This window comes from Epinephelus fuscoguttatus, linkage group LG6 (assembly GCF_011397635.1).
Source record: "Epinephelus fuscoguttatus linkage group LG6, E.fuscoguttatus.final_Chr_v1".
NCBI lineage: Eukaryota > Metazoa > Chordata > Actinopteri > Perciformes > Serranidae > Epinephelus > Epinephelus fuscoguttatus.
This window is the reverse complement of record NC_064757.1, coordinates 4,582,495-4,599,364: the sequence shown is the minus strand read 5'-3', so window position 1 is coordinate 4,599,364 and position 16,870 is coordinate 4,582,495. Positions and strand designations below refer to the sequence as shown.

At 40.8% G+C, this 16,870-nt stretch overlaps 1 protein-coding gene across 1 annotated transcript in view; it reads right to left on the bottom strand.

Annotated features, from left to right (window-relative positions):
• adgrd2 (adhesion G protein-coupled receptor D2) overlaps positions 1 to 16,870 on the bottom strand; it is a 149,082-nt gene that overhangs the window by 11,898 nt on the left and 120,314 nt on the right. Inside the window, exons 20-22 of the mRNA XM_049578766.1 lie at positions 14,890 to 14,931; positions 14,697 to 14,750; positions 14,348 to 14,495 (exon numbers count right to left, since the gene is read on the bottom strand). Of these exons, the coding sequence (XP_049434723.1) occupies positions 14,348 to 14,495; positions 14,697 to 14,750; positions 14,890 to 14,931 (244 nt within the window). The remainder of the gene's footprint in view (positions 1 to 14,347; positions 14,496 to 14,696; positions 14,751 to 14,889; positions 14,932 to 16,870) is intronic.

Genomic DNA, 16,870 nt, shown 5'->3' with positions numbered 1-16,870 from the left:
ATGTATACCAATGAATGTCAGCTTCATCATGAGGGCAGACATATCATAAAATTTGTGGATAATTACATTATTGTGTTCAGTAACTGGTCATGATGAAACTGACCATGGTCTAGTGGTGGATAAATTGACTGATGGAAACACCCCCTGTTGGACATAAATGTGTCTATAACAAAGGAAATAACTGACTTATGGGCAGAAGCCTCTTTCTACTCCTGCTGTTATTAGTAGCCAGGCTGCTGAAGTTGATCAACTGTACAAGTAGGGATGATTATTGATGATAGGTAAAGATGACACCACCTTTCTGAGAATGTTTCTCACTTAATTTAATCCGTTCTAACCTTATGTTTCATTTGTTGGTTTGGGTCATTTGCCTTGAAAAACGAGTTAAAACAGGTCACAAGGGACTGTCAGAATGTGCAGTGAAACTGCAGGCATAGATCTAAATGAACTCTCCCAAGTGTACGAAGTCAGAGTCACAAAGAAGGCTCAGTCAGTCCCTGCTGACCTTACTCACCCTCTGTCCCTTGAGTGCAGGTTGCTGCCATGTGGTCACAAATATAATCTGCCAAGACTAAGGACCAGTAAATTTAAGAACCCATTGGTCTCTGTTGCTATTGGTCTGTAGTTCCTTTTTTTCCTCATCTGAATTGTTTGTGTGCTGATTGGTGTGACGATTGTATTGCTGCTGGCTGTGCGACAAATTGCCCCTGAGGGATAATAAAGATTACCTTTACCTTGACCTTGGCCACCACTCATTACTTACTTATTTCAGCCACAAATACAGTTAAGGTGCAGAGAACCTCATTCACGGCAGGGATGGACATGGCAGTACATATCACATGAAATACAAAAGAAAGGACATATGGGAAGACCATTTTTAACCTTCAATGATCTATAATATGAATGTTTTTGAGTGTTAGTTCCTCTACTGATGGGGCGGCTGTGGCTCAGAGGTAGAGTGGGTCGTCCACCAATTGGAAGACCATCGGTTTGATGCCCGGCTCCTCCAGTCTGCATGTCGAAACATCCTTGAGCAAGAAACTGTACCCCAAATTGCCCCCGATGATGCTTTCATCGGTGTGTGAGTGTGTTAAAAAGTAGCAGCCTCAGCCACCAGTGTATGAATATGTGTGTGAATGGGTGAAAGTGACTCGTAGTGTAAAAAGCGCTTTGAGTGGTCGGATGACTAGAAAGGCGCTATACAAATGACAAATGCAGGTCCATTTAACATTTACCATTTACTGCTTACAGGACAAACTTTTTTTTAGGGCTCTGAGAATAACAAAAATCAGCAAGCTGTTTGTATCAAGTGGGTATGCACGAGACAACAGGGAATGGACATAAATGCAATCCGGCAGACGGAACAGTTATTATTGAAAAGGTGAAGATGCATAACCTTGCTGGCATGGGTAGAAATTCCAAACTGAGAGTTCACAGGTAAACAGGAATGCAGCAGGTAATAATGGTTTGGGGAAACTTGTGATAACTCGCGCTACTTTTTGTATTAGAGTTGAGCTACATTCCAATAAATCGCTCCTCCTGTCCTCAATTGCGATCGACAGGGCCTTGCAATTTAAAGGGGTGTCCTCAGTGCTTAATTTGTAAAATTAGAAGTAGGGGAACACTTTGGGCCTCTGAGAGAGCAGTGTTCCCCAACTCCCAAAAGTGGGGGAACACTTTTTTAAGCGGCACCCGAGCCGCCTCACTGCGCGACTCCAAATGGAATGGTTGTGACATCTAGTGTTGTCACCATACCAAAATTGGGACCCACGGTACAATACCAGTGAAAGTATCACAGTTGTGAGTAGTATCAGGATACCACGGCAAAAATGAGGCAGATATGCCTTTTGTCATTTATAAAAAGATAAATCACTTTTCTATAATACATCAATGATATTTCAATGGAATAAATTACTTATTGACTTATTCATACTTCAAAAACAGCATCAATAAGTGATTAACATAAGGGGGGATCAAAATAAAATAAATAAATAAAATAAAAATCAACCAGCCACCCTCCTCCCCCTACTTATGAAGAACAGTCCCTTCATAAGTAAAGAACAGTCCCTAAAGTGTGATGAGGTTTGTGGGCCGTTACCTGCCACATAGAGAAATGTGAACGGCTCATTTTTCCTCTGACATGTCACATACCTGTGTGCCACCATGGCTCAGTTGTCCAGGTACTACTGGGCAGTCATGACACCAAGAAGAGGAAATTACTGGACCTGGAGTCGGACCCGCCGGTAAGCCGTTATGTTGCGGCGCGGAGCACTATGAGCCTCCGCCGTATTTGACCGCCGTATCCTGTCTGTGACACTCGTTCAACCCATAACCGGCAGGATCTGATTTTCCTTTCTGCTGCTGTTTGAAATCTGTACTCACACAGCCTGCAGAATGATTTAATTTGTGCGCACAAAACTATTTTTAGTCGCAAATGTGAGTAAAAAAGTAGAGCTCTGTGGAAAACAAATCACTGCTGACAAGTAAAAATAAATAAATAATAACTTTCACTGCTCAAAGATACTCACATGCCTGGAAAACAAACCACTACAGCAGCATATTGAGTGCCAGGGGGCGGCGCGTGCCGTTATTGACCAGCGTGCGCCGGGACGGCGCATGGACACTCACTGTCTTGCGATTGGACTTTGAACTATCAAGTGTAGGCTACTGTGGAGTTTTAGTCTATCATTCCATCCATTACCAGTATACCCTGCAACACTAGTGACATCAGCCAATACTGTATGTAATTTTTAGATGCAAAAAGTTCTAGACCCATGCAAATTAGTTCCGGAACGCACCAGGGCCTTTTCTGAAAAGATCCTGGTACACGTTCCAGTACGTTCCGGCTCAAATTAAGCACTGGGTGTCCTCAAAAGTGGAGGGTCAGTCCTGAGGCCCAGACAAACCAAACTGACATCAAGGAACTAACGGCTGATTGTTACCTCATGTCGCTTGTGTCTTGGCCAAAAAGTTGCACCTGAACACATCCCAAAGACTACAGCTGACAGCCAACCATCACGTACATTCTGCACCTCCATGAAAGGAAATAACTCTTCACACCAGCAGGCAGCAGTAGCCTGCAATGATCATTCAAAAAGGGAAACCAAAAGACTGTCATGACCCTAGTTAGCCAGTTAGCACATTAACAACACCATCCAATGTGAAAAGTAGAATATCTTTTACCATTTCTATGCTGAAGACACTCAGCTGTTCCTCCCACTCAAACCTTGTGTCAACACTTTATTAAGTTGTCCTGGATGATAAAATGCTTTAATAAACTTAACCAGGATAAAACTGAGGTTTTTTTTTTTTTATTTTTATTTTTTTTTTTAAAAGATTTTTTTTGGGGGCATTTTCAAGCTTTTAATCGATAGGACAGATGAGTGTGAAGGGGGGAGAGAGAGAGGGAGTGACATGCAGCAAAGGGCCACAGGCTGGAGTCGAACCCGGGCCGCTGCGGCAACAGCCTTGTACATGGGGCTGCTCTACCACTAAGCCACCGGCGCCCCAAAAAAACTGAGGTTTTAATCTTTGGCCCAGCTGTCACACCTGCTTCCATTATTAATGCCCTTGGGTCTCTGATATTTAACGTAAAATCACATACGTAAAATCTTGGTGTATTCTTTGATTCTGGTTTAAAAGTGGAACTAATCAACTCTGTTGTCAGCACTGGCTTTTACCATTTTAGGTCACGTGTAAAATTAAAACCATTCCTCTCTGTTAAAGATTTAGAAATTTTAGATTTTAATTTCCTCTCACCTAGACTATTGCAATTTCCTCTATGTAAGAATCAGTCAGTCAGCCTATCACACCTGCAGCTTGTTGAATATACAACAGCAAGACTTCTCACTAGTACCAGGAAGAGAGACCAATCATCCCGGTACTGGCCTCTTTTTAATGGTTACCATTGAAGTACCGAATTGACTTTAAAATTATTTGTGTATAAAGTGCTGCATGTACCCCTGCTTACATTTCTGAACTGTGTTTCCACCTCCTGAGCCCTCAGATCTGGAAACCAATCACTACTCTCCATTCAGTGTACTCAATTAAAAACTAAAGGTGACTGAGCATTTTCAGTTGTTGGTCCTAAAGGTGAACTGGCACCTCTCCAGCAACAAGTCCACGCTCCATATTTGGTCTGGACAGGGACTTGAACAGGCAACCCTCCAGTCCCTATGGACTGAGCTACTGCCGCCCTATTTTTGTGTTATGATTTTGGCAAAATATTGTATGTTGTTATTAATTTATCTTATCTTATCTTATCTTCTCCTATTCATCACTGTTTGTATTTGATCATTCCTGTTTTATCTCTTTGTGAAGCACTTGGGTCAACATTTGTTTTTATATACAGTATGCTCTATAAATAAATCTGACTTGACTTGACTTTAGCTGTTTTGTTTACTCTCCTCACTACTGTTTCTCTGCTCGAGCGCCGAGCTGAGCTGCCAATCACTGATGGGCTGCGCCATTGCCAGTGCAGATTCAGATTCAGATTCATGCTGAATCAGCTGAAAAACAGCTGGTAAGGGCCAACGGTGTGGAACACACTACAATGGCTAGGGCGGCAGATGCACACCCATGGCCCAGCATTTACTAACGGCTAAGTGGACACATTTGGTCAGATACTGAATTGGTGACACTAATACTGGGTGTCCATCTTGAAACTATGTTGATTGTATAGATCTTCTGTGTTCCTACAGTAGGAGGTAGATGTGTGAGAAGTATCCATGTTTTCACAGACATGGGTGTAAAGTGCAACTTGACTAGTTCGCAGATTCATACATTCTTCATAATGAAGCAGTAGTTGTTGTTAGTTTATGAAAATGTTGGATTTATTGATTTATTACCTACCTAGCTATAGTCTCTCTCCGTCTGTTTGCCTATGATAAAACAGAGCCTCAGATTATACACCTGCTTTTCTCAGATGTTAACTTTTGGACACAGACATCTGTCTACAGCATTTATATAAATTTCCATCCCCTTCTTCTTTGATGCTTCTAAATAGTTACACAGTATTCAAGGACAATTTGCCTGCTTGAGTGAAGACCATGTCACATACAGCACACACGCATGCACACACGCAAGCATGCACGCACGCACGTATGAGGGGTCATATGAGGGGTGAAACGTATCGGCGAACACACACACAGTGCATTCACTGCGTACTTGATACATGTACATTACATGTGCAACCATCACCGTGTACTTGTTTCGCGTGCACTGTGCGTGCATTCACCATGTACTTGTTACACGTGCAATGTGCGTGCAATGCCTGCACACGCCTAGACGTGTGGTTATTGGACGTGTGTGCGCTGACACGTCATGTGATCGCAGGGGTCAAAAGTGTCGAAGCAACAATGTGTCGTGTGACAGGTAGCATGTCATACGAAAATTATTATAAATTTCAATAGAATAAACTTGTCTGATTAACTGAAAACAATTATACAATAACGTAAACAATAATAGCCTATCGAAAATATAAGTCAAATTGATCATCTGAAAAAAGCCTATTTTACTGCGCTGAGACAGCGAGCAACTGACACTGAAGCGTCCCAAAATGCGTGTGACAGATCATCTGTTATAATACTTGCAGCTTTATATCAAGAAAAAAATGTGTCTCATGAAATTGTTATATTTTTAATGTAAACTGTAAATGTATGTCTATTTAACGTTTAGAGTGATTCCAGCATATGGTAGTCTGAGTAGACTGTCAGCATTGTGACTGAAAATATTTCCCCATAATTTACATGGAGTATTAGATTTTTAAAAGGTATCAAACTATTTGAATGCATTGCAGAGTAGAGAGTTTCACCCTCCTGGTCACAGGTTGAGGTGGATTAAAATGAGGTGTGTTAATTCAGCACCATGGACAGCTCCACGGATTTATCATTAACCAGCGACCTGCTCCACCTCAACCTGTGATATCCATGGATTTGGGTCATTCAATTTTAATTATTAATTAATAGCATAATAGGGTACGGGCGGATTAAAACCAGCGGACTTCTGTGTTATACTTTCCCAAACTATAGGCTTTATTGTGTGTAGAACCACTTTCTACAGGCGGCGGATGGCTCAACTTGCCAATAATGTGCTGAGAAAAATGTTTGAAGTCCAAAAGAAGTAATTTATTACAAAAAAAGGTCAACAAAACAGGTTAATTTTCTGTCAAACGTTTTTTTAAAGATGTGCACTCCACAGACAGAAAGCACCGCACGAAGCAAGGTTTTTGAGCGGGCTCGGCTATAACTGACAGGACTGCAAATATAACAAAAACACTTAAGATGTCATACTTTAAAACAAACTCTTAACTGGCTGGATCAAGAAGACCCTCCACCGGGGTCTAGGCTTGTGGCGCTGGTCCGACCCGGCCCGTATGCAGTGGAGGTTCCTGTGCTGGAACACCAAGCGGCTGACAGCGTGACGCCTGCACACACAAAGCTGGAAAGCGGGAGGACACTCCTAATTCCCCGGTCCTTAACTAACCTCCACCCTACCCCTGGAACTTCTCCACCTACGCTGGCTGTCTTCGCCCCCCCTCCCGGCCATGAATGCAATAAAGGTGGCTTCCTCGGGGACTTTACAGCAGCTCCGCTTCACAGAGCCAAACTGTCGCTCGCTCGGATCTCCTTTCTCAGTTCATGCCCTGCAATCAAGTCCAGCTGTGTATGATCAGTCCAGAGTCTCTGTCAGATCCACAGGTGAATACATTGTCTTTGATTACTTTTTCCTTTGTTTCTTGTGTGTAAACACCAAGGACCATGCTGGAATTTGCTGGTATTTTACTTTAGCATGTCATCCTTAGGATTACTGTCTTATCGTCTTCCAGAAATCAATCAATCAATCAATACTTGTCGCCATGACAACCGGTCCGCTCAACCCCAGTTCATTAGCCTGCAATATGAATAATTATACAACAGTTAGTTCCGGCCCTGCAATCTGATTGGTCGAGAGACAGTAAAACCATGATGATATTGGAGTACAACATCACAGTTATTTCACTGTGTATGTATCACTCCGCCTCACAGCTGATTGCAATCAACAATCAAATCAAAACTGACGGTTAGTGTCAGTTAGGTCAGCAGTTGCGTTGTAGGCTAATTAATTCATCCACTGTCAAACAGCCAAAAATATGGATTTATTTCCTATAATAAGTTTTGAATTGAACTATGAATGGTCATCAGAGGAAGATGAGGGAGAGGAGAAGCTGAATCCATCTGAGCACACATCCAGGTTTGTCAGTGTTTCATCAGCGGAGCTCAGTGACTTGGAGAAAAGCAACATACTGTCAAATCAGAAGGCAGAGTTGGCTGTGCCTGTGAAGCCACAGTCCACCATGCAGTCATCAGACACAATTAATGGACATGTGCAGATAAATGTGTGTAAAGAGTAAGTGCCTGGCGCACCATGTTTGCGTTACATAGCAACGGTGACAGCGGAGTCCTGAGGGAACTATTTTTGTTGGCGAAATAAAATGCTTAAATTATCTATTTTGTCCTCATTTTTCAACATTTCTTAATCAGCCTTGCTTATTTAATTGTTGAACTGTTGTATAAAAGCAATATCACACTCGAGCTCGTGATGTTGCACTGTGTTATCGTCATGGCTGTGATTCGGTCGTAGGCACGAGGCCGCATTGCCGAAGACAATTACAGCCGTGTGACCCCCTGTGATCACATGACGTGTCTACGCACACACGTCTGATTAGCATAGCAAGCTTGTTAGCATAGCGATGCTACTGCTCCTGGGTCGATCCGAAAAATAGGCTAGTAATTGTCTTCGGCACTCATTTAGGCCTCATGCCTACGACCGAATCACAGCCGTGACGATATCACAGTACAACATCACGAGCTCGAGTGTGATATGGCTTAAATGTTGGACGGTGATTAGAAATTCCTCCAACATGGTGCTGGGAAACTAGCCTATTTTTCAGATCGATCCAGGAGCAGTAGCATCGCTATGCTAACTAGCTTGCTATGCTAGTCATACGTGTGTGCGTAGACATGTCATGTGATCACAGGGGTCAAAAGTGTCAGCTCTTGAAGCAACAACGCGTCGTGTTACGGACGTATGACTATATAGGCTATATAGACGGTTTCAAACTGGACAACATGAACATTCTAAATGGGTCCCTTTGTATTTCCTGTTTGAGTGTATGTTAATGCAGAAGCTGACAGGAAGTAAACAGGGACCAAAGTTGTTGCCCTAGCAACAGAATAGCAATGAAACGGTCCATATATACTGTAGGCCTGCATATATATATAGATATGTGTGTGTATGTATACCTACTGTATACCTACACACACACACACACACACACACACATATATATATATATATATATATATATATACAGTACAGGCCAAAAGTTTGGACACACCTTCTCATTCAATGCGTTTTCTTTATTTTCATGACTATTTACATTGTAGATTCTCACTGAAGGCATCAAAACTATGAATGAACACATGTGGAGTTATGTACTTAACAAAAAAGGTGAAATAACTGAAAACATGTTTTATATTCTAGTTTCTTCAAAATAGCCACCCTTTGCTCTGATTACTGCTTTGCACACTCTTGGCATTCTCTCCATGAGCTTCAAGAGGTAGTCACCTGAAATGGTTTCCACTTCACAGGTGTGCCTTATCAGGGTTAATTAGTGGAATTTCTTGCTTTATCAATGGGGTTGGGACCATCAGTTGTGTTGTGCAGAAGTCAGGTTAATACACAGCCGACAGCCCTATTGGACAACTGTTAAAATTCATATTATGGCAAGAACCAATCAGCTAACTAAAGAAAAACGAGTGGCCATCATTACTTTAAGAAATGAAGGTCAGTCAGTCCGGAAAATTGCAAAAACTTTAAATGTGTCTCCAAGTGGAGTCGCAAAAACCATCAAGCGCTACAACAAAACTGGCACACCGACCCAGGAAAGGAAGACCAAGAGTCACCTCTGCTTCTGAGGATAAGTTCATCCGAGTCACCAGCCTCAGAAATCGCAAGTTAACAGCAGCTCAGATCAGAGACCAGATGAATGCCACACAGAGTTCTAGCAGCAGGCCCATCTCTAGAACAACTGTTAAGAGGAGACTGCGCGAATCAGGCCTTCATGGTCAAATAGCTGCTGGGGGGTGTTTTGCTGGTGACACTGTTGGGGATTTATTCAAAATTGAAGGCACACTGAACCAGCATGGCTACCACAGCATCCTGCAGCAACATGCCATCCCATCCGGTTTGCGTTTAGTTGGACGATCATTTATTTTTCAACAGGACAATGACCCCAAACACACCTCCAGGCTGTGTAAGGGCTATTTGACCAAGAAGGAGAGTGATGGAGTGCTGCGGCAGATGACCTGGCCTCCACAGTCACCGGACCTGAACCCAATGGAGATGGTTTGGGGTGAGCTGGACCGCAGAGTGAAGGCAAAGGGGCCAACAAGTGCTAAACACCTCTGGGAACTCCTTCAAGACTGTTGGAAAACCATTTCAGGTGACTACTTCTTGAAGCTCATGGAGAGAATGCCAAGAGTGTGCAAAGCAGTAATCAGAGCAAAGGGTGGCTATTTTGAAGAAACTAGAATATAAAACATGTTTTCAGTTATTTCACCTTTTTTTGTTAAGTACATAACTCCACATGTGTTCATTCATAGTTTTGATGCCTTCAGTGAGAATCTACAATGTAAATAGTCATGAAAATAAAGAAAACGCATTGAATGAGAAGGTGTGTCCAAACTTTTGGCCTGTACTGTATATATATATATATATATATATATATACACATGCATATATATTACACCGCTCTATTAAATGCTGTATTCTGATTGGTCAGTCGCGGCATTCAGTGGTCTGATATTACTGTGTAATGACCGTTGCTATGTAGCCCAGCATTGCTAGGGACGCTGCCCTGACAAGGAGATTCAGCCGTTGCCGGCAGTTTTTTTTTCTCTCCTCCCGATTTAATTTATAAATCAATAAAAATTGTATAATTAATCAATATTCTGTCTCAAATTATTTATTTAACAGATAATTAGCGGGATAATGTATAATGAGCCGGTGAAAACTGGGAAACCAACTCCCTTCAGGGGAATAGAACCCCTCCGCTATTCCCCTGAAGGGAGTCATTTGCCCAGTATTCACCGGTACATATACATATAAGTGTAGCCTATATATATATTTATGCAGTTTCTATCTATCTATCTATCTATCTATCTATCTATCTATCTATCTTTCTATTTTCTTTCCTTGTTCAGGCACTATTTTTAACACTTCTACAACAGATCATTTGTTAGCTTATAACAATAGGATACTTGCAGCTTTATATCAAGGGGAACATACTGTGTCTCATGAAATGGTTATATTATTTATTATACCTACTTATACCTACTTATTTCCACAGCAGTTGGGGTGCTGTGTGTTGTTGCCTGTTCCTGCCACAAGGTGGAGTCTGGGGTTTGTGAGTCAGTGCCATAATACCAGACTGTATCCACCTTATTTTTCACGGAAACATGGAGGCAAAACAGAACGCAGCCAGCTTCCGTTTTTTTGTGCGACACTTCCGGTCCAGCACTCTTACCACTGTGTAAATGGGAATCGCCTTGCTGTTTACCTTGAGTTTAGCTATATATATGTATATATCACATTTTTCACATCACTATATCACTGTTTAGACTAATCTGATGTTTGTAAAGTCTATAAACACAATGACTGAACAAACATTAGCATTTTCTCTGTGTGTAATTAATAACATGGTTATCGTAGATTAGCTGGGCTAACCGTTAGCTGTTAGCAGTTAGCCGTGTCTGTAATAACTCACTAAACTCACAAAGTGCCCTGTGAAAAAAATATTTTCTCCAGCGGATGTCTTAGTTACAACATGATTGAGCTAACTGGAGTAGTGTCATGTCGTATCCGACAACGGGAGGCTTTTAACAGATGATGTCCTGATGTTAGCATTGCTGCTAGTGTTAACGTTAGCTGTCCCTGTCAGCTGCAGCCACTGATGCTTTCTAGACATCGTGATTTCCCAAAACTGAATAAATACCACACATAGCAACACAAAACTGCTTTGCTAGCTCAGTCATGTTGTAACGGCTGGATGGTTGATGCGTACATGCTGATTCGGGTGCTATCAGAGCCGATCACTATGGCTTAATGATCAACTCAGTCAATTAAAACAACCCGTCCTGTGTTAGGAGTGTATGTCGCTGACAGAAAGAAAAGGGAAAAAAGATAGAAAAGCAGCGTACGCCTCACATATTTATTTCTCACAGTTGCGCACACGTTTGGCTGGAATGCAGAAGCACCGTCTGTGTGTCGAGGGTGCGAGACACAGCTTCAGCTGCTCAGGTAGAGAGGCTTAGCCCAGTGTGTTTTTTTGCTGATTCGGTTCTGCAGGTTCTCTGCTGGTACACTGGAGACGGGGATCAAGCAGTTTGTCTCACTTGGGATAGATTGTGCTTTTTTGGTTCATAGTTTATGATTGATGTGCGATTTATTCGCGTTTAGAGGGAATAAATTTCCATTATAACGGAAACGTGGGCACAGTTATCTATACAAAATACACAGACTAACTAACTAACTAACTAACTGATTGACTAACATAAACAACTGAAAATTGAAAAAAAATGAGCTTGCACCGTTAGCTCCGGTAAGGGAAAGCATGAGGGAAAGCGGCTGACCGGAAGTCACACACAAAAAAACGGAAGTTGATCACTATTTACTTTTGTTTGAAAATAAGGTGGATAGAGATTTCATTTTTATTTTGAATAAAAATGAAACCTCACGTTTCCAGAGGATGGTTTCACTTCAGATTGATAGTAGACCACCTCAGAATGTCACACTTGTCATGAATGTCATTTGATTCTGATGTAGAATAAGAAAAAAATAAGAGCCTTCTTAAAAAGTCAAATATGAGAAAACACCTCATATTTGACTTTTCTTATTTTCAAAAAGCTATTTTCTAGAAAATGCACTTACATTAATTCCACTGCCACTGTAGCTGCACTATAATGAAGCCCACTCTTCTGCAACTTCTCTTTCCTCTAGAGTTCCTCCAGACATTTCCCCACTACTTTCTGTTTAACATAGCCTATCTCACCAGAAAATGCTGGCAGCCGGGATATCTTTTCATTATTGTGTAACTGTTTTTTTTCCCTCCAATTTTATTTTAATTTATGAACATGAATGTAAATAAATAAGAACAAATATACAAAGTTGTGAGTGCATTCAAGTTATAGAGAGGATTTTAAGGCTTCATAAACATTCAAAGTCCTGATGGCTTTCATATTGGTCAGTTCATATTTTAACTGGTGTATATTGGGTTTCCTTTCCGTCCACTTGCTTTTGTGAATATGAAACTTTCCATCTAAAACACGATGGTTTAAAAATAAAAGATGTCTTCTGTATTATTGTTTTTCTCCAAATAAAAAGTAATGTCCTTTTTTTTTTTAAGCAAATTAATATTAACCCCACAGAAAGAATCAAATTGTCAACATTAATCCAAAATAATTGAACATAAATACATTCATAAAATAAATAAACCATAGTTTCTGTGTCAGTTTGCAGAATACACAGGATTCAGGCAGAAGGTCTGCACATTTTAAGAATTCCTTTTGTTGGATAAATTAAATGTATATCTTTAAAATAAACATCACCACCTTAATTATTGACTATATATTTTTTGTAGTAGTCAAATCACTTTCCAGTTAATGTAACTGTATAACTGAGGTTGTCTGGAATCTGTCAATATCAATGTGCTGTTGATTAAAAGCCGAATCTCTCAAAAATACTTTGATTAATCTGCTGTTTATTTATGATATGCAGTAAGTCACAAAGTGATATGAACTTTTTGATTTATACAATGTAGAGACAAGTCTGTGATAACAGTTAAATGGGAAATTAGTAAACCATAGGCTACTTTGCAGAATAAGTTTGATCTGTCCTCATAACGTGTGAAAATATTTCAGTAGCATCATCACAAAGCTGCTTCAGTTCTTCCTCCATTTGTTTCATATCTGTGCAAACGAGTTCATAAGTTATGTAAACCAGGAGGCTAGCCTGTGTAGGCAAATGTGTGTGCAGACGATTTCCGTTACGTTAATTCAATGCTGTATTTCTCAGCACTGGGATGTCGCTGCAACAAGCGACCTGAACGCATCAAATTACTTTGGCAAACTGTCTGTCTCCATAGTTTACACGTGCAGGCAGGCGTGTGTGTGTGTGTGTGCTTCGCAAGAGTGGAATCAATGTCACTTGTCGATGATATACAGTATCAAAAATCTGTATAATGAGAAAACATACAAACGCATATGCAAATATAGCTTTCAGTACACAACAATATACACATTTAACTGTTGGTTTTGCAGATGAAACTCAAAGTACACACGAGTTAAGACTGAAGCCAGCTGCCACCTGTAGAAAGTGGTTCTACACACAATAAAGCCTATACTTTGGGAAAGTATAACACAGAAGTCCGCTGGTTTTAATCCGCCCATACCCTATTACGCTATTAATTAATAATTAAAATTGAATGACCCAAATCCATGGATATCACAGGTTGAGGTGGAGCAGGTCGCTGGTTAATGATAAATCCGTGGAGCTGTCCATGGTGCTGAATTAACACACCTCATTTTAATCCACCTCAACCTGTGACCAGGAGGGTGAAACTCTCTACTCTGCAATGCATTCAAATAGTTTGATACCTTTTAAAAATCTAATACTCCGTGTAAATTATGGGGAAATATTTTCAGTCACAATGCTGACAGTCTACTCAGACTACAATATGCTGGAATCCCTCTAAACGTTAAATAGACATACATTTACAGTTTACATTAAAAATATAACAATTTCATGAGACACATTTTTTTCTTGATATAAAGCTGCAAGTATTCACAAGTATGTGAGTCTCAACGCAGTAAAATGGGCTTTTTTCAGATGATCAATTTACTTGACTTGACTTATATTTTCGATAGGCTATTACTGTTTACGTTATTGTATAATTGTTTTCAGTTAATCAGACAAGTTTATTTTATTGAAATTTATAATAATTTTTGTATGACATGCTACCTGTCACACGATGCGTTATTGCTTCGAGCTGACACCTTTGAGCCCTGCGATCACATGACGTGTCAACGCACGCACGTCTAATAACTACACGTCTAGGCATGTGCAGGCATTGCACGCGCATTGCATGTGTAACAAGTAAACGGTGAATGCACGCGCAGTGCACGCAAAGCAAGTACACGGTGATGGTTGCACACGCAATGTACACGTATCAAGTATGCAGTGAATGCACTGTGTGTGTGTTCGCTGATACATTTACACACATGCATGCAGCTACAGGTTATCAGCCTACCATTCTTGATGACCAGTGATGTGGAGGTGGAGCTGGGGGGTCCAGAGGTTTCACTGGTCTCAGCACTGGAGGGGGTCGGTTGACTGCGGCCCCAGGAGGTAATTGGGGCCTTCTGGGAAGGTTGGAAGCTGGTTGGCTTGGAACAGTTCTAAAAATACATTACAATCCAATCAGAAGTGCTGCAAAGTGATGATTTCATCATAAAATAGAATATGTGGACTACTCTACTACACTGCTCCTAAACAAATAATTGCCCACACAAAAGGTCTACTAAAATGAACATTTGTAAAGAGGGAATTTTCCTGTACTGATGGACCTGATCACTGCTATGTGCTCTTTACTCACTCACCGTGAAAGATAAGGCCTTTCTCTTTTCTCTGATCCTCTTTATGGCATTCCTCACCTAAATGAGAAGCAGAGTTTACACCAACTGGTTTGTCCAAAAGGCTGGCAGCCTCACATACCGTACAAAGATACATTCTGATATTCTGCCGCAGTGGCGACAAGCAGCAGCACTGACAATGGACTGAATGCCTCCTTACCTCACTGTTGTAAACAGCATACACTAAGAAGATATACAGGCCCTGTGGAAAGGAGAGAGGCACATGAGGCATGTGAAAGGTGGAAAATAGAAAAAGAATAAATTCCAATTACATTCACACAGCTTTTTTTTAACAATACATTCATGAAGTCCATTTAGTATTCTACTCTGTCTGTCAAACTCTGCTTTTCTCTTTACCAACAAAAAGAGAATGATGCATTGTAAAATATCTCTCCATGCTCTCAATCTGTGTGGTTTTCCACTCCCCTTTGGCATGAGCTTCAGTTGAATTCAGCAGGGAGCGTCTCTAAAGTCTTAGCTGAACTGAATCCAAATTCGATCTTTTCATTGTATCTATCTATACCAGACGTGTTGTTTTGAAGAAGTGTTTTCTCTGACATTGTATTTTGTTGACCTTCTATATGTCCAATGATGTACTGAAGAAGTAGGGACATTTTAAAGATGTGATCCTTTCACAGTGCATTAGTAGTAGCCCACCCATCATAAAACTGGGTTGTCTTGAAAAGAACTAGTTTGTACATGACCACGTCTGAAGGCAGAAGGGTTTGTAAATGTGCCCCACTCAGAGGCAGTGTGAAAAGCCTGCCAATGAAGAGAGGGGTGGGATGCCATAATCTTTGAAATACTGGGATAACAGTGCACATTTTCAGACAGTCTCTCATAGAAGACATTCACAGTGTTGCAGTTCAGACCCTGCTAACTTTCTCAGCAGGTGTCAGCTTGTTGCTTTAAGAGAATCATAAGTACTTCTGAAGAGTATACTGGTACATTTAACCATCATTTTTGTAAAGAAAACACCTCCTCTGTTGGGGTGTAACAATACAAATATTCGTACTGGATCATTTGATACAAGGTTTTCAGTGCGGTACACATTTCAAACTGAGCAATACTTTGAATTATCCTATTACATTTGAAAAATAAAATATACAGCTTAAACTGTGTTTTTATAATGTTCTCAGTGCCACTGCACTCAACAAGGCAGCCAACATGACGGAATGGGCAACATGCTATCTGCCCCTACAACGCCCAAACCAGAACATTCTACTCCAGTGAGACACACTGGCAGGCACGCTATCCTAAGCTAGCTTGTTGCAAGATAGTTAGAAACTAGAGTAGGGCAAGTTATTCTAAAACATAATTTATTACATATTACTAGTTACCTTCATTTGAAAATTTTTTTTTTTACTTTACTTTACTCCGTTTAGAGTAATAAGTTACTTATTACACTACTTTCACATTACTTGGACCAAAATGACCTCAGAAAAAAACATTTTAAATAGATGAAGGTCATGTTGTTTCACAGCAGGTATTCAAAGCACAGAAGCTCCAGTTTATTACAATTAATTCCAAATGCAGTGCTGTACAGGTCTGACTCATTCATGCATTCACATACAGTGGTTACCACTTTGTATTAAAATGAAAAATATGATAAAGAATGATTAAATAGCCTAGATCTTTTTAAATAAATGAATAGCCTTGGACACAGGGAGGGTCAGGCAGAGGGAGGATCAACGTCTGATAATGATGAAATATGGATAAATATTTGTGGATCTATGATATGAAACACAGGACACAAATGTTGAGGTAAGCACAGCATACGGATTGGAGTGCAAGTAAGTCACTATGACGAGCACAATTAAAATACCAGAGGTGGAGGAACCACCTGCTGGTTCCCGGCGTGCTGGACAGCTACAACATCACTGGAGAGAGAGTTATGCACAAGAATGGGACTGTGCGCTGGCATTGCTCTGCAGTCGATGGGGATGTGAATGGGAACATATCCAACATATAATCACTGGGACGAGGAAAAAACAAAAACGAAGGCCTGCTCCTTATCCCCACTACTTTCAAGCAGCCTTAGGACCAGGGTAGGAATTTCATGAGGGCCACAAGGCCACGTGCCCTCCTAATTTGGCCCTGTGCCCTTGAAAAAAAAAATCTGCCCTAAGGCCACAGTGACC